This window comes from Haliotis cracherodii, unplaced genomic scaffold, assembly GCF_022045235.1.
Source record: "Haliotis cracherodii isolate W230 unplaced genomic scaffold, xgHalCrac1.p SCAF_22, whole genome shotgun sequence".
Taxonomy (NCBI): domain Eukaryota; kingdom Metazoa; phylum Mollusca; class Gastropoda; order Lepetellida; family Haliotidae; genus Haliotis; species Haliotis cracherodii.
Window position 1 is genome coordinate 8621067 of NW_027266278.1, and position 24282 is coordinate 8645348.

The 24282-nt window shown below is 41.1% G+C and overlaps 1 protein-coding gene across 1 annotated transcript; it reads right to left on the bottom strand.

The window, feature by feature from the left end:
- Positions 1-4458: 4458 nt before the first annotated feature.
- On the bottom strand, positions 4459-24106 carry LOC139471159 (uncharacterized transporter slc-17.2-like). The gene is made up of 11 exons (XM_071253427.1): positions 24057-24106; positions 20368-20645; positions 18544-18777; positions 16861-16948; positions 13768-13863; positions 12654-12784; positions 10461-10610; positions 9577-9703; positions 8820-8970; positions 5686-5776; positions 4459-4662 (listed from the first exon to the last, which is right to left on the bottom strand). The coding sequence occupies exons 1-11, from the start codon at positions 24067-24069 to the stop codon at positions 4459-4461; spliced, it is 1563 nt and encodes a 520-aa protein (XP_071109528.1). The 5' UTR covers positions 24070-24106.
- Positions 24107-24282: the final 176 nt, after the last annotated feature.

The following is a 24282-nucleotide window of genomic DNA, read 5'->3' on the forward strand; positions in this document are numbered from 1 at the left end:
CCACTGGACTAATGACATGCTTTATGAAATGTCGGTTTGTTTGTTCGTTTGTTTGTTTGTTTGTTGTTTAACACCGCACTCAGCAATATTCCTGATATATATGAACGGGGTCTGTAAACTTAAGTCTGGACAAGACTTCCCAGTGATTGACATCAGGAGCTTCGATCTACGCAGTTGGGATACAATGGCAAGCATCAACGGAGTCAGCGACAATCCCATCCCGTTTATCGCCTCTTACGACAAGTTGAAGGTCAATTCTATCCCGGATCTGTACGGAGTATGATGTCAATTACGCTTCGTATATGGGTCAAATTTCGAATTTTATGGAATGACTATTTAGGATAAGACTTTCGATTGTCCTGAAGCTTCAAGTTTAATTAAAAGATGTAAGTAAATTGAATGTTTTGAAATACAGTGTTTATTAAAAAAAAAATTAAGTTCCATTTTAATTGATATTATTTTCCATGTTTGTGTTTTTGGAAAACTGTTCTTGTTGAAAGTGGAATACCAATGCTGAAATATCAAATATCTCCGGAAATGTACATGTGTTGTTGTTTATGTTGATATCCGACATTCAAGCATTCAAGATTTATCGGAGTAAAAGTATTTTTTCTCTCAATGTTGTTTTGACATTTCTTGAGTGAATCCTTTGTATGCAATAGGTGTTGACGTTACCATGGTGCTTAAGCATTGAAATATATTTTCAGCATGGTATGTTTGGTTTGGTTTGTTTGTTGTTTAACGCCGCACTCTGCAATATTCCAGCTATATGATGGTGGTCTGTAAACAATCGAGTATGGACGAGACAATCCAGTGATTGACATCATGAGCATCGATCAACGCCATCGGAATACGATGACATGCATCAACTAAGTCAGCGAGCCTGACCACCCGATCCCGTTAGTCGCCTCTTTCGCCAAGCACACTCCCCTTTTACGTCAAGCAAGGGGTGCTGAAGACCTTTTCTACCCCGGATCTTCATGGGTCAAGAATTTAATGTATTGATATTTAAGCTGCGTATTTGCGAAGATTGCGCAAACAAAATCAACCTATGCCAAATAATATTTAGTTGCTCACGTTTACAGACAACCGTCATATAGCAGGAATATTGCTGAATACGGCTTTAAAGAACAAACAAACAACAAACAAGTACTCACATTTTGACGATAATGGTAACAAACAATACCACTTTTGTATTACCTATCTATGAGCTTTTGTGTACACAATTTCACAACATGTTCAGGACAATCTACATTTTGACTTTGCCAAACATAACCAAAGCCTAAATCATTTCTGAGCTTTTTAACTGATGAAACCAAGCTTTGTTTTCCATTACTGTCACACAATACCATCATTTCATAACACTTTCTTGGGCATCTATCATTTGGCATCCTTAATAACCTTAACCAGTACTTTGTGACTTAAAGCACGTTAACTCAACTGCAGTGAATCATGCACAGATTCTTACTGTAACTTATGAGACATATATAACTGTTGTGAGTTTATACAACATGTTACTTGTTAAAAATAGAAGTTACGTACATGAGGTAAGGTGAAATTGGGTTTAACGTCGCGTCCAAGATTATTGCACTTGTAATTATATAGCGACGTCATGCACGTGTGTGTGTTTGTGTTTGTGCTTGTACTAGTCCGGACTGATGCCGATTTATAGTGCTAGCTCACTGAGATACCATGCCGCAGTTTAACATGAATACCCCACTCAGACACAGTATACTGACTCCGAGCCGACCAGTCCTTGTTTTAGCCCTTTAATGCCGAGCGCCAGACAGGGTAACAGCAGGTACCATCTTTAAACGTCTTTTATTATGACGCAGCCGGTGGTCGAACCCCGGACCTTCCGCTCTCCGGCGGACGCTCTACCACTAGACCACGGGGGCGGTTGTTACCTACATGAACCAGCATAGAAGTGTAATTATTTTTAAAAAGGTCCATTCATCGGTTTACAAAATCCAATAGACTGACACTACCCAATGTGAATGATAAAATGTGAGTAAATTGTGCTCAAAACAGTATCAAGGGCGGATGGGTAGCCTTGTGGTTAAAGCGTTCGCTCGTCACGCCGAAGACCCGGGTTCGATTCCCGACATGGTACGATGTGTGAAGCCCATTTCTGGTATCCCCCGTCGTGATTTTGCTGGAATATTGATCCCTAAGGTTAATGAGGTCATACGAGCCTGGGCAACTGTATCAGTGAGTGAGTGAGTGAGTGAGTTGGGTTTAACGCCGCTTTTAACAGTATTCCAGTTATATCGCGGCGTGTCAGCTTAATGTGGGAGGAAAGCCCGAAGTGATGCAGGTCTCAGACGTTTACCACTTCGGTGAAACCCACGAGCACGGGTATGATGCTGACAAACCTAGAAACATAATTGGGGTGAACCGGGATTCGAACCAACAATCATAGGTTTCTGGCGTGCCCAAGGGACGCAACTCTGCACAGTGAATCGCGGCGCCTTAGACCACTCGACCAAACGTATCAGAACATGTGAAAATAAAGTAACATGGAACTAATATTTAGCACGTTGGAAACATACACAATGTATGGTCATCTTGTTTCAGTACCGGTAATATGAGCAAAAGCTGTTCAAATATATACCCTTGATACATAACTATCTAATGTAGGCTAAATTTTTAAAGATTTAAAATTGAGCGAGTATGTCTATTGGCCCAACGAATTTCGCATATGTCAAAACCTTGTAAACCCAGAAAGAAGTCGAGCATTTCAGCATCTATTACAATTTGAAGATATATACTGGGGTTTCAACTTTTAAGTTTATGCTTACTGCTTATGCGAAATTACTGAAACGCCTGTCATATCATTCATCGCAATATGGATACGATTGTGCACAGGACAATACACGATCATCGTATGTTTCAAAGGTGTATTTCTATATGAAATATACGCCCAAAGTTCGGAAAGTATACGCAATATCGGCCATTGGATGTAAGTTTTACAGTATGTGCGTATTTAATGGTGTTTAATGGCTTTTGGGTCTGGGTTAAGCATACGACCTGTGTAGTACTTGGTTGGTTGGTTGTTGTTTAACGCCGTACTCAGCAATATTCCAGCAACATGACGGCGGTCTGTAAATAATCGAGTCTGGACCAGACAATCCAGTGATTGACATCATCAGCATCGATCCACTCAATTGGGACACGATGACATGCATCAACCAAGTGAACAAGCCTGACCACCCGATCCCGTTAGTCGCCTCTGACGACAAACATAGTCGCCTTTAAAGGCAAGCATGGGTTGCTGAAGACCTATTCTACCCCGTATCTTCATGGGTAAAATAGTACGTACTTGGACCATGTGTTGATCATCCACACCTAGTTTCATAAAGAACGCTTATAAGCATCTGAGAATAAACTTAAATAGGGCCAATTATCTTAATTTCAATGATGACTCATATTTTACGCGGAAAGAACGACGCATACATTTCAATGCCATGGTAACTAAAATACGCATGTGTTAGTGTTGTGTGTTCAAAAATATATCTAAATAGAGTGTTGACCAATGAGATGCCACGGTTAAGATGCTATAGTAAGAAAACCTATTTAGTTGAGTCCAAAAATACATTGTACCTAAATAGCAAAATAGAACGAGATAGTTAAATATAGATCAATCAGCTCTGCGGAGGCCGCTACGGTTAGTTTAGATTTGCGTAGTTGTACTAAGTACTAAGTACGGATATGGATGAACAACACCGAAACGTCGCTCCTAATTGTAGTACAGAAGAATAATATATCTTATCCTTACTTGCATATATGTATAATATGTGCTTTAAATGCAAACGGCAGTGCTGAGAAGAGGCACCAAACTTTAATATGTGGAGCTGGACAATGAGTATCAGTATAGCGTCTGGTACACATAAATATTTAAAAATTAAATGTACAAACTCAATATAATTGCTTCCCGTACTCTTGCCAGAAAACAAGTTTACCCTGCTTGTGTATTTACATATCTGAACAAAATACCCGAGTTCAATTGTTTCAAAGTGGTAAACTTCTAAGATATATATCACTTCGAAATTTCTTTCCTCGTCGAGCTGAAGCGCCGTGAAATTACTGACATAATGATTTCAAAGCGGCGTAAAACCAAACTCACTCACTCACGCACTCTCTCATAACACTATACTTAAATTTTCATTATCACCAAATATCATATTTTACTTATTGTGCATACAAATTTAAGTCCTTTTTCAAATTAAGGATATTTGGGGGGGGGGAGCGTCAAAGAGCATTGACTTATTTTTGATCTACAGTAAACAAGTGTCACACGTACACATGGGGGCTATGGAAGATCGATGGCAACAGGTTCGCATGCCTTGTATTTCACAAAACATATGCAGCAAATGCTTAATTTGCCTTGGAAGACCTTCACGTATATTGGAAGACGTCGTAAGTTGATCGACAGGCGGAATATTTCCACAGTACTTGTCACATATCTCCCTTGTTTGCCTCAATGACATTATCGTCCCCTGTTTTCAATGACTGCTTTTCTTTCAACTCCCTTTCTTCGTGAATAGTGTTATCTGCCCATGGCTGTATATCTCCACTCGCAAACAGAAGAAATGCAACACCGGAAGCTAGAAATACGCCCATATTGAGGTAGAAAAGCGTCCGCCATTGTTCCATGGTCCTCTGAAAAGAAATTACCTCGAATGAACTGGCAAGTTTGGAAAAAAATTATCAGCCCAAACTGGCTTCCCCCGGGGATATCGCTTGGGTGAGATAAAGCCAATTCCCCTTCTAATATGGCTACAATGAATAACATCACAATGGTTTGCAGATGATTGTGAAGTCATCGGTTACCATCATTAATAGGAATTCATCAGATTTACCACCCTGAATGTTTACAAACATCACAGACTTGATCTTTCGAGAAGTTTCGGGACGTTACTGTTTTTAGAAGGCTACATGGACCTGTTTAAGAACGACACGAGGTCCATTGCCACGTGGATACCTATTTGAAAACACCAAATTCCTGCAAGCTTAAAACACTATTTGACCCACTGTATTGCCTTTTGTGATTGTAAAACTAAAAATGTGTGTTCCATTTGGAAATCACCTTGTAATACTACCACGTTTGCTCCCCACCAGAACAACAGGGACGTGACAACAGGTAGTCAAAGTGAAGGAGTAATATTGCACCGAAAAGAATATTTGCCACATGTTATACTAACGTAAGTCACGTGCGTTTTGTCTTCTATCAGTCACAGGGAAATGTTTAATGTCCTCTGTCATTAGCGGGAACATGTTCTCTGTCTTATACCTATCATTTGAAGCATGTCCGTTGTCGAAAGTCACGCGTGATCCTCTGTATTCGATCCTTGCCGTGGCTAAAAGGACAACTTGTCTATACGAATGGTTTCGATGAATGGCTCAGATGTATGGTTTAGATATGTTCTGATCACCACCGTCGTCTGTCACGTTAAAATAGTGTGACCCCCTTGCGCCATCTGTGTCCAGTGATCCTGGCCGTGGCAAAAGGACAACTTGTCTATACGAATGATTTAGATGAATCGAATGGTTTAGATGTTTCCGAACATTACCGTCTTCTGTCACGTTAGTGATAGTGTGTGACATCCCTGCCCCATCGGTGTCCATACTTACGTCACGGATGATGTAAGCGATCACCCCTGCCCCATCGGTGTCCATACTTACGTCACGGATGATGTAAGCGGTGATCAGTGGAGACACGGTGGCACCAAGGTTTCCAACGCCAAACATCAGCCCAGTGAGAATCGATGCAAACCTGAAACATAGGAGAGGATTGAAGCACGTAGAGCTGATGTGTGAATTCCTAGGTTCGATCGTAGCGCCACCAGTTGCTATTACGAGTTATGTCCTTTCTATGCCTCTCCTATGGACCAATCAGATACAACCTCTCATATCACTCTCATATCCATTAGCTTCAAACAAACTGGCGACGCCCAGTCAAGGCGAACTGATCGATAATCAAGATCTATATTGTGATAAAACGAGTCTTACATCGCGAAGTGCATCAAATCACGCGAGCACCTTCATTAGAAACATGAAAAGATTTAGAAAATATCTGTTGATTTCAAATTTTTGGCGCGATTTTGATGGGATTATGCATAGTCTCGTTAGTCCAGCCAAAATGTAACTCCACAATACCAGCCTAGTTCGGCAAGGGTGGTAACTGGACTTTTGAAGTCAGTTAACTCCCTTGCCTCGGGAAGATGACAAAACATGGGATAGAGCAAACATGATTTCTTTTCTAAGATGCCGAATTTAAGACCTTATGTTTTATTGGAGCTGGGTAAAAAATCAAATCCATTATGACCTGAGACGTCAATTGAAAATCCTCGAACAGGGGGAACTAACGGGCTCTTCCATATTATTGTCAGCACCCTTCTGTTAAGGAACTGCTACATTTTGAACGTAACACAACACTACAAAAATGTGTAGTTTGTTATTATTTCATATTTCATTATCCGTTCAGTGTGCAGCTATCCATGATATCCCATGCAGCAATAAGCAGAATTTAAAAATTATTTTTTACATTAATTTGCTTCAAATTAACACGTTATTCGCAACATTCAACAAGGGCATTGCGAGTAAGGAAATGTAAACAAAGCCTGCCGAAGTTCGGTGTCGCTGGGTATTGTGAGTTGAGGTGTTTTCTTCTCGTAAAAGTTGCCTGTTTGTTTCGACCACTCAAGTTAGAAAACTGCAGCAACTGCAAGCTATGAATACAGTGCCTTGGATGTGATATGGCGTCACCGTGGCCCGAACATGGCGGAAAAAGAGCAACATAACGGCCGTTTTGTTTGACTGCAGAATGTGAAATTTTTCAAGCATTGCTCATTCCTTTTGGGTAAACTGTAGTTGACCCATTCCTTTGACCACAGACAGACATAATTTGGAGGCACTCAAAAGCACCAGCGCACGCCACAATTTTGCGACCGTTGTGGCACGGGCGGCAATGTTTTGAATAATATTCGAACATTACACAAGTTTAAAGAAATTATTTTATCCTGCTTGAAGTTAATAAAAAAACGATGTTACCAAGGATACGGTAGATCACGGGATAGGTAATTTGGAACAGCGCCATGAGGTCTGTCTATTATGACGTAACTCAAAAAGTCTAAAGTCGGCGCCTTTGATTTTTCAACAGAGCAGCCTAGAATATGTAATATTGCTATAATATTACCACGGCGTTGATCTAAGGATTGAGAATTTAAACGTCCCCTTTCTATTTCATACGATCGTTTAACATCACCCTATATTAACATTGACCGTATTTTTAACGCCTACTCAAAATGATTTCATTTCAGATGGTGAACATAACCATTTTTTATTTTGACTTTGACCGTAAAATATGTATTTTGGACCTATATGCGGGGACAAGACGTCCTGTAACCTCCATGTGGGGACAAGACGTCCTGTAGCCTTCATGCGGGAACAAGATATCCTGTAGGCTTCATGCGGGAACAAGACATCCTGTAGCCTTCATGCGGGAACAAGACATCCTGTAGACTTCATGTGGGGACACGACGTCCTGTAGCATTCATGCGGGGACAAGACGTCCTGTAGCATTCATGGGGGGACAAGACGTCCTGTAGCATTCATGCGGGGACAAGACATCCTGTAACCTCCATGTGGGGACAAGACGTCCTGTAGCATTCATGCGGGGACAAGACGTCCTGTAGGCTTCATGCGGGAACAAGACATCCTGTAGCCTTCATGCGGGAACAAGACATCCTGTAGACTTCATGTGGGGACACGACGTCCTGTAGCATTCATGCGGGGACAAGACGTCCTGTAGCATTCATGCGGGGACAAGACGTCCTGTAGCATTCATGCGGGGACAAGACATCCTGTAACCTCCATGTGGGGACAAGACGTCCTGTAGCATTCATGCGGGGACAAGACGTCCTGTAACCTCCATGTGGGGACAAGACGTCCTGTAACCTCCATGCGGGGACAAGACGTCCCGTAACCTTCATGCGGGAACAAGATATCCTGTAGGCTTCATGCGGGAACAAGACATCCTGTAGCCTTCATGCGGGGACAAGACGTCCTGTAGCATTCATGCGGGGACAAGACATCCTGTAGCATTCATGCGGGGACAAGACATCCTGTAGCCTTCATGCGGGGACAAGACGTCCTGTAGCATTCATGCGGGGACAAGACGTCCTGTAGCATTCATGCGGGGACAAGACATCCTGTAACCTCCATGTGGGGACAAAACGTCCTCTAGCGTTCATGCGGGGACAAGACGTCCTGTAGCATTCATGTGGGGACAAGACGTCCTGTAGGCTTCATGTGGGGACAAGACGTCCTGTAATCTCCATGTGGGGACAATACGTCCTGTAACCTTCATGTGGGGACAAGACGTCCTGTAATCTCCATGTGGGGACAAGACGTCCTGTAACCTTCATTTGGGGACAATACGTCCTCTAACCTTCATGTGGGGACAAGACGTCCTGTAACCTTCATGTGGGGACAAGACGTCCTGTAACCTCCATGTGGGGACAATACGTCCTGTAACCTTCATGTGGGGACAAGACGCCCTGTAGCCTTCATGTGGGGACAAGACGTCCTATAGCCTTCATGCGGAGACACGACATGTTCCTGTTACCTCCATGAATGACACTACGTAGCCATAAAGCCTTCAAGAAGTGACACGACTTTACCCTGTAACCTTCGTGAAGGGACAAGAAGTAGTCATTAAGGCTGTGACTTTTATCAAGGGCACCAAACGGTCCTGCTAAGACCTGTATCCCCCGATTGTGTCGTTCAATAGTGGCTAAGCGTCAACGGGAACCTACTGTGGAGCTATGTCTAGTGGAAGCTGCGCATTGGATGATAGCGTTGATGAGTGGGAGAACATGATGACAGTGAGCAGACAGACCGCCACCACCCGCGTGTCTTCAGTCACGTAACCTAGTCCACCAGTTAGAGCACCAGCAACACCGAATCCTACAAAGAAGTAACATACGTCCGGTGATAGTGATTGAGAGTCTCTGTTGTTGAATTGGACGGTCATATTTAGAGTCGTCCTATTCGAACTGGTCTAATAACGAAACTGGTGGGGAACCGGCCAAAGATATTTATCACAACAGAACTGAGAAATAATACACTTTCTTATCGTGGAGGAGCGTGTGTTACAAAAACGTTTTTTTTATTTGAATAAAGAAAGAAAGTATAGGGTTTAAAGTAGAAAATTTAATAAGCTTATGGTGTACGCTCGCATACATCAGCAACATTAATATGTACGAGATCGTGAACATGGACACATTGTTTACGACAATGTAGTTATAAAGGCTGTGTTGTAAGTGTATCTATTAAACAGCACTTAGTCCACTTAATGAGCACAATTTGCACAAAATGTGACCAGGCAGCTTGAATAAACCCGTGACACGTTTTGTGTGCGGACATATACCATCAATAACATTTGAACGCATGATCATGTAGGAGATGACGAAGAAAGTCATTTTTTACCGCACGTATTGAGAGATTTGTTGAGTTCGGATTATGTGGTAACATGGTTAATTATGTTGTTCAAAAGCGGTCTTTTACACCTACCTACAACTTGAACGAGTTTCCTGACACTGGTGGTAGACAGACGGGTTCGAAGCTTGTCCGACAAGAACCCCCAGAAGTACGATGCTGTGAAGCGACCAATGTAAGGCACTGCCGACATGACACCACTCTGAAAAACAGGATCACATTAATGGATGAACTAGAAGGTTTTGCATTACAAATTGAGAAACGGAATTAAGACATATATTATATTTTGTTGGTCAGATTTGGAGTACTTATAATGCTCTCCTTTGATAATGCCCCAGGTTTCTTGTGATCCGGTGATTAGGTTCCTTGTATCCTATGATCATTCTCCCTTTGGGAAGTCCGGCACAGGTTATGTCAGTGTTGTCTCATGATCCGTCTCCCTGTTGGAAGTCCGGCACAGAATAGGTCCGCGTTGTCTTTGATCATTCTCCCTTTGGGAAGTCTAGCAAAGATTAGGTTCCTATTATCTTACGATCAGTCTCCCAGTTGGAAGTCCGGCACAGATTAGGTCCGCGTTGTATTTGATCATTCCCTTTAGGGAGTCCGGTACAGGTTACGTCAGTGTTGTCTCGTGATCTGTCACCCTTTGGGAAGTCGAGGAAAGATTAGGTTCCTATTATCTTACGATCCGTCTCCTTTTAAGAAGCCTAGCAAAGATAAGGTTCTCATATTATCTTACGATCAGTTTCCTTTTGGGAAGTCCGGCACAGATTAGGTCCTAGTTATCTCATGATCCGTCTCCCAATAGGGAAGTCAGGCATAGACTAGATCACTGTTGCAGTACGATCTGTCTCCCTTTGGGAAGTCCTGCATAGAAGAGGTCTCTGTTGTCTTAACAAATGTCTCCCCATGGAGAGTCTGGGTAGACTAGGTGCCAGAGTACCTTATTTCAAACCTACCTCAGGGATGCTGTACTTGAGGGCGATGTTCATGTAGGCTGGAGTGAAGGCCACGAAAGTGACCATTGTAAATTGGTGAGCGAACATGACCACCATGATCGTATAGCAAAGCGGTGATGTGGCTATCGCTCGCCATGGGATCTTCTCATCCTATAATAATAATAATAATAATAATAATAATAATAATAATAATAACAATAACAACACATTGTCAATGGGTGCCCAGCTTTGGCACAAACACAGTATCTTAAACGACATGATGGTGTAGCTCGATCATTTTATTACCGTCTTCGCCATGAATGTGACCGTGGTCTTGACACAGAGGTCCATCCATGGTACGACCCGGAATATGTTATCTCATACATGTTTGCTACCTTATTCATGTGTTGAAAATGTTTTTTTGTGACAAGGATTTTCACGCATAAGACGGATAATCCTGTTCTTGTAGATATTGCTCCTGTATTTATGGTCATTTTTGCCACCTCAATAATTGTACATATCTGGTTGTAAATTTCTCTATGTTAAGAAACGCGCTTTGCTTGGCATTCCCTCGGCTGACCAGGAAAGGTTCCGCGCACACGTATACAACCCTTGTCAAAGTCATGAGTCGTGTCCTCCAGGCTTCGTTAGACCGTTAACGGGTCGTCTTGCTACTGGGTTGTCAGTCGAAACTAGGGTTTCGTGCCCTCACCGACGTCCGCGCACACGTATACCACCCTTGTCAAAGTCATGAGTCGTGCCCTCCAGGCTTCGTTAGACCGTTAACGGGTCGTCATGCTACTGGGTGGTCAGTCGAAACTCGGGTTTCGTTCGTAAGCGATTACGGTGTAGTGCTAATCTGGAACTGATTTACTCTGGTTTTAATGATCTAAACGTATTCCCTAGGGTATTTCATACACCGTCTTTTTAGTAATCCGTGGATGATCAACTTTCCCGCGATTGTCTCCCATTGGGAGTCAAGTTTCTCCGTAGGAGGGAGGGTTGGGGGGGTGGCTGAGGGCTGGGATTTTGTATGGAGACGTGATATTCTTTCAGCTACACCTTCAAAAACATATATTATGATGTTAATAATAATAACGATGATTATGTGATGATGGTGATGATTTTGCATCAAAATGAAAATATGAAAATGTAGATTATGTAATGAATTTAATGAGACTGTCCGTCCAACACATTGTCAGTGGATGCCCAGCTTTAGCACAAACACAGTATCTTAAACGACATGATGGTGTAGCTCGATCATTTTATTACCGTCTTCGCCATGAATGTGATTTTGACACAGAGGATTTTGTATGGAGACGTGATATTCTTTCAGCTACACCTTCAAAAACATATGTTATTATTTTAAACTTTGAAACTATTTTATATGAATAACACTGCAATAATGTATTTTTTGCAACAAATATCGTAAAAGCTGTTTTCTGATTGCTAATGATGGATTCCTGGAACATCAAACTGCAATAAGCATCAAGTAACTCCATGGTAACTTTGACATTCACACTATATCGTGTAGTTTGCTATCTTAGGTGTAAATCTATATGTGTAAACAAACAACTTTCGGGAGATAAAGACACGGGAGAGAAATACGTGTGTGTTAATTTTTTTAAAAACAATATTTAGTTAAGTATTTGAGAAATAAAAACATGAGTTTTGAGTAAAGGAAAATATTCTCGCCCATGGGCGAGATGGTGTAAATATTGAGTTTTTAAACTTTTTTTTTTCATTTTTTCTTCCTTATAATGTTGCCAGGAAAACAGCATGCTTATTTTTGTAAATACCTTTGACCGAGAGTGGGAAAAGACCGTAGTTTCTGGACTCTGGGGTTTCCAGAATTAAAATGGGACGTGTTATAAGTATCCGGTATATCTATGCAAATTATTATTTGTTACCATTGATAGCTTAATCCATCACCCCACTCTTCAATAAGTTCCTGCCAAGGGGTCGAGTTTGTTATAGCCCGTTTTGGATGTTCGAAAAACATCATTTTTTAACAGTAAACAATTGATATAAAACCACTTGACTTCAGATATAAGAAAGAAATTATTTTATTCGTGTGACATGCTAGGCACCGTGAACAAAAATGTATTATGTTAAAAACTAACACACACGCACACGCACACGCACACACACACGCGCACGCACGCACACACACACACACACACACCAATAGTTTTAATAATATGTGTTACATACGTGACGTCTGGCCACGCCCACTCGGGTGTTGTTGATGTACTGTCTCTCTTTAAATGAAATTCTCGGGTGAACATCCGGGGAATCAAATACCGTCAGACACCACATGCCACACCACACCACACATGCGCCACCTACAGGTAGAATAAACAATGACCTTGTCAGATAGCAAATGGAATGAAATGAGTACACCGTTCACCAGAAGTCACTACCATTCATGGTGAGTGAGTGAGTTGGGTTTAATGCCGATTTTAACAGAATTCCGGTTGTATCATTTGATGCAGATCTCAAACGCTTATAACTTTGGTATTGTGCTGAAGAACCTAGAACTATAATCGGGATTGGAACCCACAAGCAAAGGCTCCTGACTTGCCTAAGGGACACAACTCTGCACAATAAATTGCGGTGCCTCAGACCGGGTACCTCTTCCATTCATGACTATTGGCAGTAATGAGGGATTCTTTAGATCAAATCTTTTATGATTACACGCGCATTCCGATTGTGTTGTCGAGTGTTCGTACGTAACATTGATTAATAGGGAGACGAGCCTTCTTGCAGAACACGGAAAGTGGCGAGTGGTCACGAATGAGTGAGGGAGTGGGCGAGTTTGAATTTACGCCGCTTTTAGCAATATTCCAGCAAAATCACAGCGGGGGACACCAGATATAGGCTTCACACTTTGTGCCCATGTCAGGGTTCGAACCCGGGTCTTCGCGTGACGAGCAAACGCTTTAACCACTCGGCTACCCGACCGCCCCGGTGACGAATAGGTCACTACATGCCACGTACAAATCTGACTTAAACAAATAAATTAGCAGGAAAAAACATTTAATCCTTGCATTTCCCTATTCGTCTATCTCAGTGTGATGTTTGATTTTAAGAATGTGCGTGCAGGCTCAAAGAACTTAAAATCAATTGGACAAATGCAACGAGATCAGATGCATGTGCCAAATCTCCATTTCCTCCACGAAATGCGAATCCTGGCACGAATAAGGGACACAACACTACACACAGCCTTAGACGACTGTGCCGCGTGTGTCTCCTTGTTCTCACAGTCGAGCAAATATAAATTCTTTACGTAGGACATAGGCTCCCTGATGAGGACGGAACAGCTTACCTGTTACATAAAAGATGAATGGCCAGCCGTTATCAACGGACAGGGTACAGAGGTAGCCGGACATCGTGAACAACACGATCTGGGATAACGTCCCACCTGCACAACAACAACAACAACATTGTACACATTTGCCTATAGATGTCATCAATATATTTGAAGGGTAACGCTGTTTTTCAGGGCATTATCACTTGCAGAAGCCCGAGGTCTTCCATTAACTGTACGACGAAGGAGGGCAGTTGAAAAGACCGAGGGCTTCTGCAAATGATATTGCCCTGAAAAATAGGGTTACGCTTTTTAGCTAAAATGGATAGAATATGTTATGAAATAAAAAGAAACAACAATATCGGTTTAGAAACATTTACTGCAATCAACACGAATGTCAGTTGCCCACTTTTATAAATATGGAAATGTCATAGAACAAAGCAGATGACGTCACTATTGAACGTAGCGTCACCTATCCCTATCCCTATGACGTCACCTAACAACGGGCGTGATAATGGCCCGTCGTCAAGCAATATGAGGGATTTATCAAGTTTGAGTGGCGTTGTAAACTGTGAATCCCTTGATCTGATTAAATTCAGTTAAGGATTGACTGTGTATTTATTTTGGTTCATTGAGGTATGAATCGAAAATCCGATGTGCAATTTTTTGTAAGAATCCGCTATGCGGATTTATACAAATTGCACATCGGTTTTTCGATTCATACCTCAATGAACAGGAAAAAATACACAGTCAGAGCTTATAATTAAATTCGACAACGAAAACATATAATAGTTTAACCAAAAACAGCTGTTTATATAAAAGCAGACAAAAATGACGGGATTGATTCATGGTGTAGGAATACATACTGTGGCGTGACATGAATCAGGTGATTGTTTAATTTATGCACATAACTTGACACGCCCACATTGTCAGTAGCCAATCAACGGAGAGTAGGATTGAAACAAAGTTCATAGGACCTATCAATCAAGGAAAGAGGCGAGAAGAACTGCAACAGTCAGACTGTAACGAGCCGAAACAAATATGTCGGGGATAAGGCGGCTGTTTCAAATGACAAAGTCAGTTACCGCCAGATTCGAACATTAGGTCCTTGAGAACTGGAAGACCCAGTTGGAACAATGCTAGTTAGAAACGAAACCCGAAGAAATGAAAGTTGTGGCACCGAGGCGAGCGGGACAAAAACAGGCGAGCGAGTCTGCACATTTGCTGTTTTATTCCTTCTTGGTCTTCGGTCTCAAGGGTTGTATGGACGAGGGATATGCATGAATTTCGCTAAATGCCCACTGCATAGCGATACACGTGAGCAGAAAGGGAATTCCCTCGCATGTAATATATGGATTCCCCGACATTCCGTAGTAATAAAAGTAGTCCGCTTCGGTGGGCGTGGCTTACTTTTTTATATTCTGAAATGAATGCAATAACACATGACCAATTCAGCTAATCAGAATGCAGGAATTTCAATAAACACAAGGAAAATCTATTTATTTGCTGTTATGAAAACGTGAGGAAATGTCGGACCGCATTTAACATTTAAGTTGATAAAAGAGTATCCTCGACCATGTTGGGTATTCTATCTCAATTCTGTCATGCTACATACCCTGGAACCATTCCCCGCTATACCCCCAATTTCAGCCCTATTCAGATAACAAAACTCAAAACTGGCGTCAAAGCTAATTACAATACAGAGCGAGATATAGTCTGTGTTGTTTAAGTGACGAGAAAGACAATCACCAATCACCCACATATGTCCTTGTATCGTAATATCATCTGTTATAAATGCTGAAATTCACGAAATCTTAAAATTCACCTGACGTGTTATGACTGGAGTCCATCCATACAATACATATCACGTTACACAACACTTAGATCAACTGACATTTCCCACTCACTAACCCATCGGCACTTATGGAATTCTAAACTTCAAATTATTCCAATCACGTGGCAATCGTTGAGAAATCGGATAATCGAAATTGCATATATTTTTTATTTTACCTGGAGCATGATTTTGAACTGTTACTGACACTTTGGTGACCACATCACCGCAGAAGCTATTTTTTCTAGAGTGCATGTTTCGCAAACCTAAATGGTATACAATTTTCAGAGTTTCAGAGTTTCAGAACGTGACAGAAATGCGATAGAGATAGTTTTAGGGACAACAGTCAGCTCTACATGGTGCTCCTTACTGTAAACTATTATGACTTTATATATGTTGCGTCACAATGGCTAGTGAGACGTCATGATAGCACTGAACTTTCCAAGGCTTGTATAAGTTTCTTTATTGCTCCCTCTCCATGGTGGCTGATGAAGTAGCTCTGCTACACATTTTCAACATATATAACACCCGGGAAGATCGGGGGAGGAATAGGTCTTCAGCAACCCATGCTTGCCGTAAAAGGTGACTAAACTTGTCGTAAGAGGCGACTAACGGGATCTAATGTTGTAAATCAAACAGTGTTTCAACATATGGAGTTTCATATGTTGAGTATAATCGTATTTCAGATCGACATCTCATTTTTCACAATGGACTTATCCCATGCTGATTTACTTAATAGCTTCGCTAACATCAAATTGTTTCATTTTGGAATGATGGAATAGAGAAAAACAGCTGCGCATTCGGTTCCGAATTCAATTTAGCGCGATTAGAGGAACAGGTAAGCCAGCTCGAAAACAGGTTATTTCGTAATTATTAGAACACTTTATAACCAGCAAACTTAGGACATATATTCAGGTGACGCCTGGCACACATTTGTGAGGTGAAATGAGGTTTAACGTCGCGTCCAAGATTATTTCACTTATATCGAGACGTGCATGTACGTGTGTGTGTTTGTGTGGCTGCTTGTACTAGTCCGGACTGATGCCGATTGATAGTGCTAGCTCACTGAGATACCATGCCGCAATTTAACTTGAATAACCCACTCAGACACAGTATACTGACACCGAGCCGACCAGTCCTTGTTTTAGCCCCTTAATGTCGAGCGCCAGACAGGATAACAACAAGTACCATCTTTTAACGTTTTTTGGTATCGAACCCCGGACCTTCCGCTCTCCGGGCGGACGATGAAACAGAAAAAGAATAGACTTTGGATACAGTACCTGAAAATCCGATGGAGACCAGTTGTACTTTTTCCCTACCAGGGGTCCATCTTGACCAGAGGTCATTTGTTGCTGGGAAGATCATGTTCTGTATGGAAAGAAAAGGTGTTTGTTAGATGCTGCAAATTGAGGAACACACGATCCTTTCTTGGTAAGACATAATCGGGTGTTCTTTGACTTCTTTTGAGTAGTATAGAAATAACGCCATTGTCAGATGTCCCAAACCACCTCTTGACCTCTGACCTGGGGCGAGCTCCCTCAGAATGGAATAAACTGCCTCTAAGGGTTTTCAACGACGTCGTCATACCGAGGGTCAGATATGATGACGTTGTGGTTGAGTTGGTTTCTGCTCCGAGTTGAGGTTTGTGAAAGCCTATTGTTTTAAGAAGAGTTCAAAATGGGCTTTTCTTCCTCACTGATGAACATTACTTGCCTTTAGTGTATAGATTATTGATAAATTTGTTTATTTATTTATTTGTTGGCCGTTTAACGACGCACACAGCAATATTCTAGCTATATGACGACGGTCTGTAAAATAATCGAGTCACAAACGGTACATCTATGAGTGCAAAAAAACATAAAAAGAGTTTCATGTGATGCATGATATATTATGCACATTTGGCTTGCGATCAGCCAGCTAACATCCAAGCATATAATGTGCCTAGCAGCTCTTCGACTTGATGACAACTGATGTTGAATCATGTATCTTCTTTGTGTCTCTCACATGTCTGTGTGGCCCTTAAAGTACAGTAAACTACGGTTATAACGAACTCAAAGGGACCAGTAATTTTAATTCGTTATAACCGTAGTTCGTTATAAGCACATGTATGGAATATATACAGCAAATAGACAGGACCAAAAACATAGTTCGTTATATCCATCAGTTCGTTATATCCATCAGTTCGTTATAAGCGTGTTCGTTATAACTGTAGTTTACTGTACGAAGGACGAAAGCATATGGGGCGTTATTCTAAATGAAAAGGATGATGCCTTTGATCGAACAATAGACATTCAACAATCAAAATGGGTGATCAAGTCTGATGTAAACTGGGTCAGTTTGACAATATTGATTATTCTTGTTGTTCATGTCAAAAGTCAAATTACAGTAAACTACAGTTATAACGAACACGCTTATAACGAACTGATGGATATAACGAACTATGTTTTTGGTCCTGTCTATTTGCTGTATGTAAGATGGATCCCTCTTATTTGCAATTTGTAATTAAGTTAAATTGTGTCTACTTCATTGATTCCGGTGGTAATACCTATGAGGACTTTGCGAAGACGTTAAATTTTACCATTTCCACAATCTCATTAAAATCAGATCTTAATTTTCGCTACAGCTAAACAAAGATTTGAGGACATCCCGTAATGGGTCACGTCTGAACGACCTTTCGCGAACTTTGACCGACCAATGAAATGACTGACAAGAAATCGACATTAGCCAATCAGAAGGCAGCTTTCTCGAGCTTTACGACACAAGTTTCAAATTGGCGACTACGCTTCGAAACATATTTTGACGTACTCTTGATTTAAAAATTTAAAACTGATATAAAGAACATTCTGGAATGGTTTATAAATGGCCTTGATTGTATGGACATAATCATACAATTCACAACTTTGTGACAATATAAGTAAAATCCCAACGTTCTTACGTCAAATTATTAACCTCCGAAATCTTACCCCGCAGAATCCCTGGACTATTTTTGCAGTGATGAGGAAGGCGAGGTGTGTTCTCGCCGCCAGGGGTGTAAACAGGCTGCAGATTGCGCAGATGAAGTACGTTATCAGCACTACCATCTTGCCGCCGAACCTGTGACAGAGAGCGCCACCTATCGGGGGAGACAACGTAGCCAAAAAGAAATTGGAGGCGAGAATTAAGCCTTGCGTGGAACTGTCCCACTGGAACTCTGGCGTCTGAAATGTAAATGCACATCTGTGTTATGTTTGTTTGTTTGTTTGTTGTTTAACGCCGCCCTCAGCAATATTTCAGCTATATGACGGCGGTCTGTAAATAATCGAGACTGGACCAGATAATCCAATGATTGACGTCATGCACATCGATCCAAGCAATTGAGATACGATGACATGCATCAACTAAATCAGCGAGCCTGACCATCCGATCCCGTCGGTCGCCTCTTACGACAGGCTTAGTCGCCTTTTACGGCAAGAAGGGGTTTATACACTTGATATTAAGTACTTACGCTGCTCTAGTCGCTATATATCTGAAAGATTGCTGATGCGACTTCAAATGCCAACTCACTCACTTGACACGTTGCTAATTTGCTATTCAAGACCTGATGGAGGCAGTTAATATCACAAAGAGAATGGATATGTTGTTATCGAGGGCGAACATGTCTGACAATAAAAGCGACAAAACCCAAGTAAAGGTACATAATTATTTAATCGTGATTCATTATCATTTATTCAACATCCTCGAGGTCCAGCGATCCCATATTGGATATACTGTTAGCATGTATTAAACTGTCTTTTGTATATGACCACTACTTGGCACGTTTAAATTTAGATTAACCAATCTTAGGACAAATAGACATGATATTTATTTAAGACAAATATGATTTGTTTGAAAACAATCCAGGAAAACGGAATATACTCTATTAAATGGACGTCTCCTTTTGATACATTGCCAAATATTTAGTGTTAAATCAAAGGATCTGTTGTCAGCTCAAGGCAGAATCCTTTCCATATTCATATGACATCTCTGTCTAGGCAGGGTTGATTGCCCGATTCCATGTATATGAATCACTATCAAATAGTGATGATACCAGGTGTTCGCGAAAACATGAGCGTGTCCTGCCTTTGAAAAAATCAAATGCGAAAAATTAAATAAGAAAAACATAGGAACATATGGTACAAGTTGAAGTAGGCAATTGCATCGGACGTCATTCTGGTCACGACTGTGACAAATGCCCTCCACATATCTAACCTAAAACTTCTTGAAGCTTAACTGATCTGAGGCCTTGGATGTCGTCACGTGTATGATTGTAGAGGGTTAAAGCCTTCTCTATTTACACCGAGGACCCGTGATCGATTCCATGTTTAGTTGGTTGTTGTTTAACGCCGCGCTCAGCAATATTCGAGCTCTATGACGGCGGTCTGTAAATAATCCAATATGGACCAGACAATTCAGTGATTTACATCATGAGCATCGATCTACACAGTTGGGATACGATTACATGCATCAACCAAGTCATCCTGACCACCGGATCCCGCTTGTTGTCTCTTACGACAAGCATGGGTTGTTGATGACCTATTCTAACCCGGATCTTCACGGGTCAGACATGCTGGTCAGATTACTACGTTAAATCGTACCGGAATTTGTGCCAGACACAATCTGAAATGGAGGTGTCAGATCTTCACGCAGTGAGGTGTCACATCTATGTAAAGATTCTGAATTTCTGGAACATAACTGAAACGGCACAACCACCATTGACTTAATCAATTCTACTGTCAGTGGCAAGCGCAATAGAAGCGTCTGAAACTTACATCTAAAGAGCCATTATTTATGTTTGACATATTGAAACTGTGCGAGCTGTTGAAATTGTAGCTTATTGTGCGTGTTGTCATGCACACGATAGCGAAGCCCATAGCGTGCGGCAGCGTCATGTAGAACAGGTAGGCAAGACACACTTGGTAGGCCAGCACCCACCGGGCGGACGTGTACTTCTGAAGGCAGCCCGGTTGATACGCAGAGTTCTCTCCCTTTGAAACGACATCTCGTGTTACGACAGGTTCGATTTCGTAATGAGGAGATATGTCTTTGTCTGGATATAAAGATAAAAATTATGAATTTTCATCGTCAATACTTCAGAGATCATGTATGCACTACAAAATTTGATATTACACACATCCGATTTGGGGGACAGAAGTGTCGTGCGTGTATTTTTGTCAGCTGATGAAATATTGCCATTAATAACTCACGGAAATCAAATGAACCCTACTCTGTGCGAGACCCGCATTTGCCTAATATCGAAGCAATGTGTAAGATCTGAGTGTCGCAAGGCTGTGTCACATGCAGAGCCGATTGTGCGATGTTATCTTGGCTCTCATTGGTCGGTACAATTTTTGGACTCTCTCTGACCGGAACGAGGCCGTGGCTTGATTCGTTGGTCATAACAGCACCTACACTGCAAATCGGTCGTATCGGTGATGGAGGCAGTTACGGTACACAAACTCGTGAAGTATAGGGAGTGAGTGAGTATGGCTTTACGCCACTTTTAGCAATATTCCAGCAATATCACGGCGGGGGACACCACAAATGGGCTTCACACATTGTACCCATGTCGGGAATCGAACCCGGGTCTTCGGCGTGACGAGCGAACGCTTTAACCACTAGGCTACCCGACCGCCCCCGTGAAGTATAGACGATGGTGCAATTGTGGTTGGTGTGTGAAAGTAATTGGATGGAGCCTGCAATCTCTTTAGCAGCGATGATCCGGGAAATCGTTTCTTAAGACATGGACCTTGTTTGCAAACCTTATATGCAAATATATCCTATATAAATGCAAATAAGATGTAAAACCCCTAACCGGTCAGAATGAGGTTACAAGATTCATATGTGAGAGGTTCTTATCTTACCAGACATAAGTCCCTCATCCCCTCGTTCATACTTATTTTAGGCGATACTTAATGTAAAAGAAATTATAGCACTCAGCTGATTTTATCATATGTTTGATTTTCAATTGAAAATAGCTTAGCGATATTATTTCTATAAAATGAACTGCTCGGCAATTATGTTATGGTAACATAACAAGTCATAGTAGCAGATCGAGTTGCTTAAATTCTCAAAGAGCCGCCATACCAACAGAAGGAATGGTCACTCCCCACGACACCTACCTGCAAGGTCAGCCCTAATTTATCACACTAAGAATGTACATGTATATATTATTTAAACAATATTTATTACCAAAAAAAGGAATGGGATTTGTGAAAAGGTTAAGCCTATTTAAACACCTCTCCCTACTAAGGAAATTTAACAATTAATAAGAGTAAACTGTACTTTAAAATAATATATATTTAGATTAAGTGTACCTACTGTTGCAAATAATATGATGCGAATGTACAAGACACGCGCAAATACACACATACATATATCGGCTCATAAACAAACAGCATACCAGCATATCACACATGCAAACAACTATTTGACTGATGTTATCGAAGACATATTTAAATTTTAAATCTTTAGATTTTGCAATAAACAAATGGACACATTGTACAATAGAAAGGTTAGTATCACTAGATGTTGAAGCATTTCCACATAATACTGAATCCAAGTCATATCCCTTTACATATACATGTATATGTGTTACAGTCCATATGTAAAATCAGTCAAAGTGTAAAATGACTGAAATATTTTCTTGGGCATTTTACAAAACTTCAATATATTTCAGTCATATATAATTTATTTTTTCAATCAGATTGACTAAAGGTTATTCAGAAGTTAAAAAGGGCTTAAAACGTCATATTAGACAAATTATGCTGGTATTAGAAGCAAAATTTCTTTTTTTAAAATAGACATTGACTTTCATTTTCTTTAATTCTATAATTTACAGTCACTGGGTAATGAAATAGACCATAAACTTGTTTAAATTCGTTATCATAACATAAAAGAAGGAAAACTAATTGTAAAATGACAGAATTATTTTGTCGTGCTGTAAGTTGAAATATCAGTTATTTTACACATTACTGATTTTACACATTGACTGTAATATATATAACAACTGCTTGAATTATCATAATCATAAGGGGCGGTCGGGTAGCCTAGTGGTTAAAGCGTTCGCTCGTCACGCCGAAGACCCGGGTTCGATTCCCGACATGGGTACAATGCATGAAGCCCATTTCTGGTGTCCCCTGCCGTGATATTGCTGGAATATTGCTAAAAGCGGCGTAAAACCTAAACTCACTCATTCACTCATAATCATAACACATTATTTTATTGTCCGTCAATATCGCTTACATACTCCAAGAACAGTTACAGGTTTATGCTGTACACCAAATTATATATCCCTAGGGTATTGCTTGAATAGTGCTAAAAGCGCCTAATACACCACTTACTCATTTGATACTCAGAGGTGTTGTTAGTAATTAATTCAGACACGGGTCGGAACATATTATTTTACTTCAATACAGTCATAATCCAGCCACATTGAACCACGGGTACATTCCCGATAATTCAAATGCATGCAGTAGTTTGTACTCTTGCACAGGTGACAATCACCCGATCATGTTTCAACACATTCGTCACCACTCGCCTCTTTCCGTAACCTGCAAGAAGACTCGTCCCCCTATCGATGAATGTTATGTGCGAAAATACGACAAACCAATCAGAATGCGCGCATGATTTCAAGTTCTTCGTCAAAGAATCCCTCAGAAATAATTTTTGATTTTACATATGTCTTGCATCTAAAAATATACCCAAGACACAGTTACATGTGTTCACTCATACTGTATAATTCCGCATGTTCCGATGTGCTTTAAATTGCATTTGAAATATATATAATATATGGGGAAATATATGTTAACCATTTGGCAACGAGATGACAATTATTTTAGGTATGCCCGTTTGCGCTAAGACAGAACCCGGTCGCAAGAATGGCCATGAGAGGGACACGAGTCGCTATTCGGCTTGTCCCGGAATAACACGAGTTGGTCACGAATGGTTTCAACACACACGCCCGGCATCACCCCGGGGATCAAAGACGGGATGGGACATACAAGTTAACCGCCTGTAGTTTGGGCCTGTCCACTCTGAGGCGGACAGACTGTACAAAATGTATATTTAGAACACGCACGGAAAGCGTGGCCTGTTTTGTGCAGCGTCTCGTGAATGGTCCACATATATATAAAAAAAAGCAATAGACGGATCACAAGAAGCACATAACAGGTATTATTAACAATAAAAAAATCTAACAGTTCTCAATTATCATCTGACGGTTATATAGTTCAATGTTATCTTAATATGGCCAAATGTACTTTTAGGCGGCGACTTGACCCGCCAGCAGTGTCTAAGACTTTCACTCCTCCATGACCTCTACAAGCCCAGGATAGATATATGTGCATAAAATGCTACCCCAGTTTTGACAGACTTTAAGTTGACTATATGCATTGCAGATTCATAAACTACTTCAAAATGCCCAGTGGAGGTCTGTAAAGTTACTGAAACATCATCTCACCTGTCTCATCCATTTTGACCTTATGACCGACGCTTTATGCCTGATCGGGGACCTCGGTTAATACAAACGCAGACATGCTCTCCTTGCCGGTGTTATGGCATTAAGTACCCTGTGATATACTGTTCAAGGATAGTAGTGACAAAGGTTTCATATTATAACAGTAGAGGACTTCAGTATGCAGCATGCCGCGTGATGCGGCTGGTATTAATAAGTCCCTGTTCTGAAG

What these genes read in the sequence shown, in the direction of transcription:
- LOC139471159 (XM_071253427.1), bottom strand. An exon ending in TAGTCCAGGGATTCTGCGGG is followed by an intron (nt 16,949 to 18,543) that starts GTAAGATTTCGG and finishes CTTTCCATACAG; the next exon opens with AACATGATCTTCCCAGCAAC. An exon ending in TGGGCGTGGCCAGACGTCAC is followed by an intron (nt 10,611 to 12,653) that starts GTATGTAACACA and finishes TTATTATTATAG; the next exon opens with GATGAGAAGATCCCATGGCG.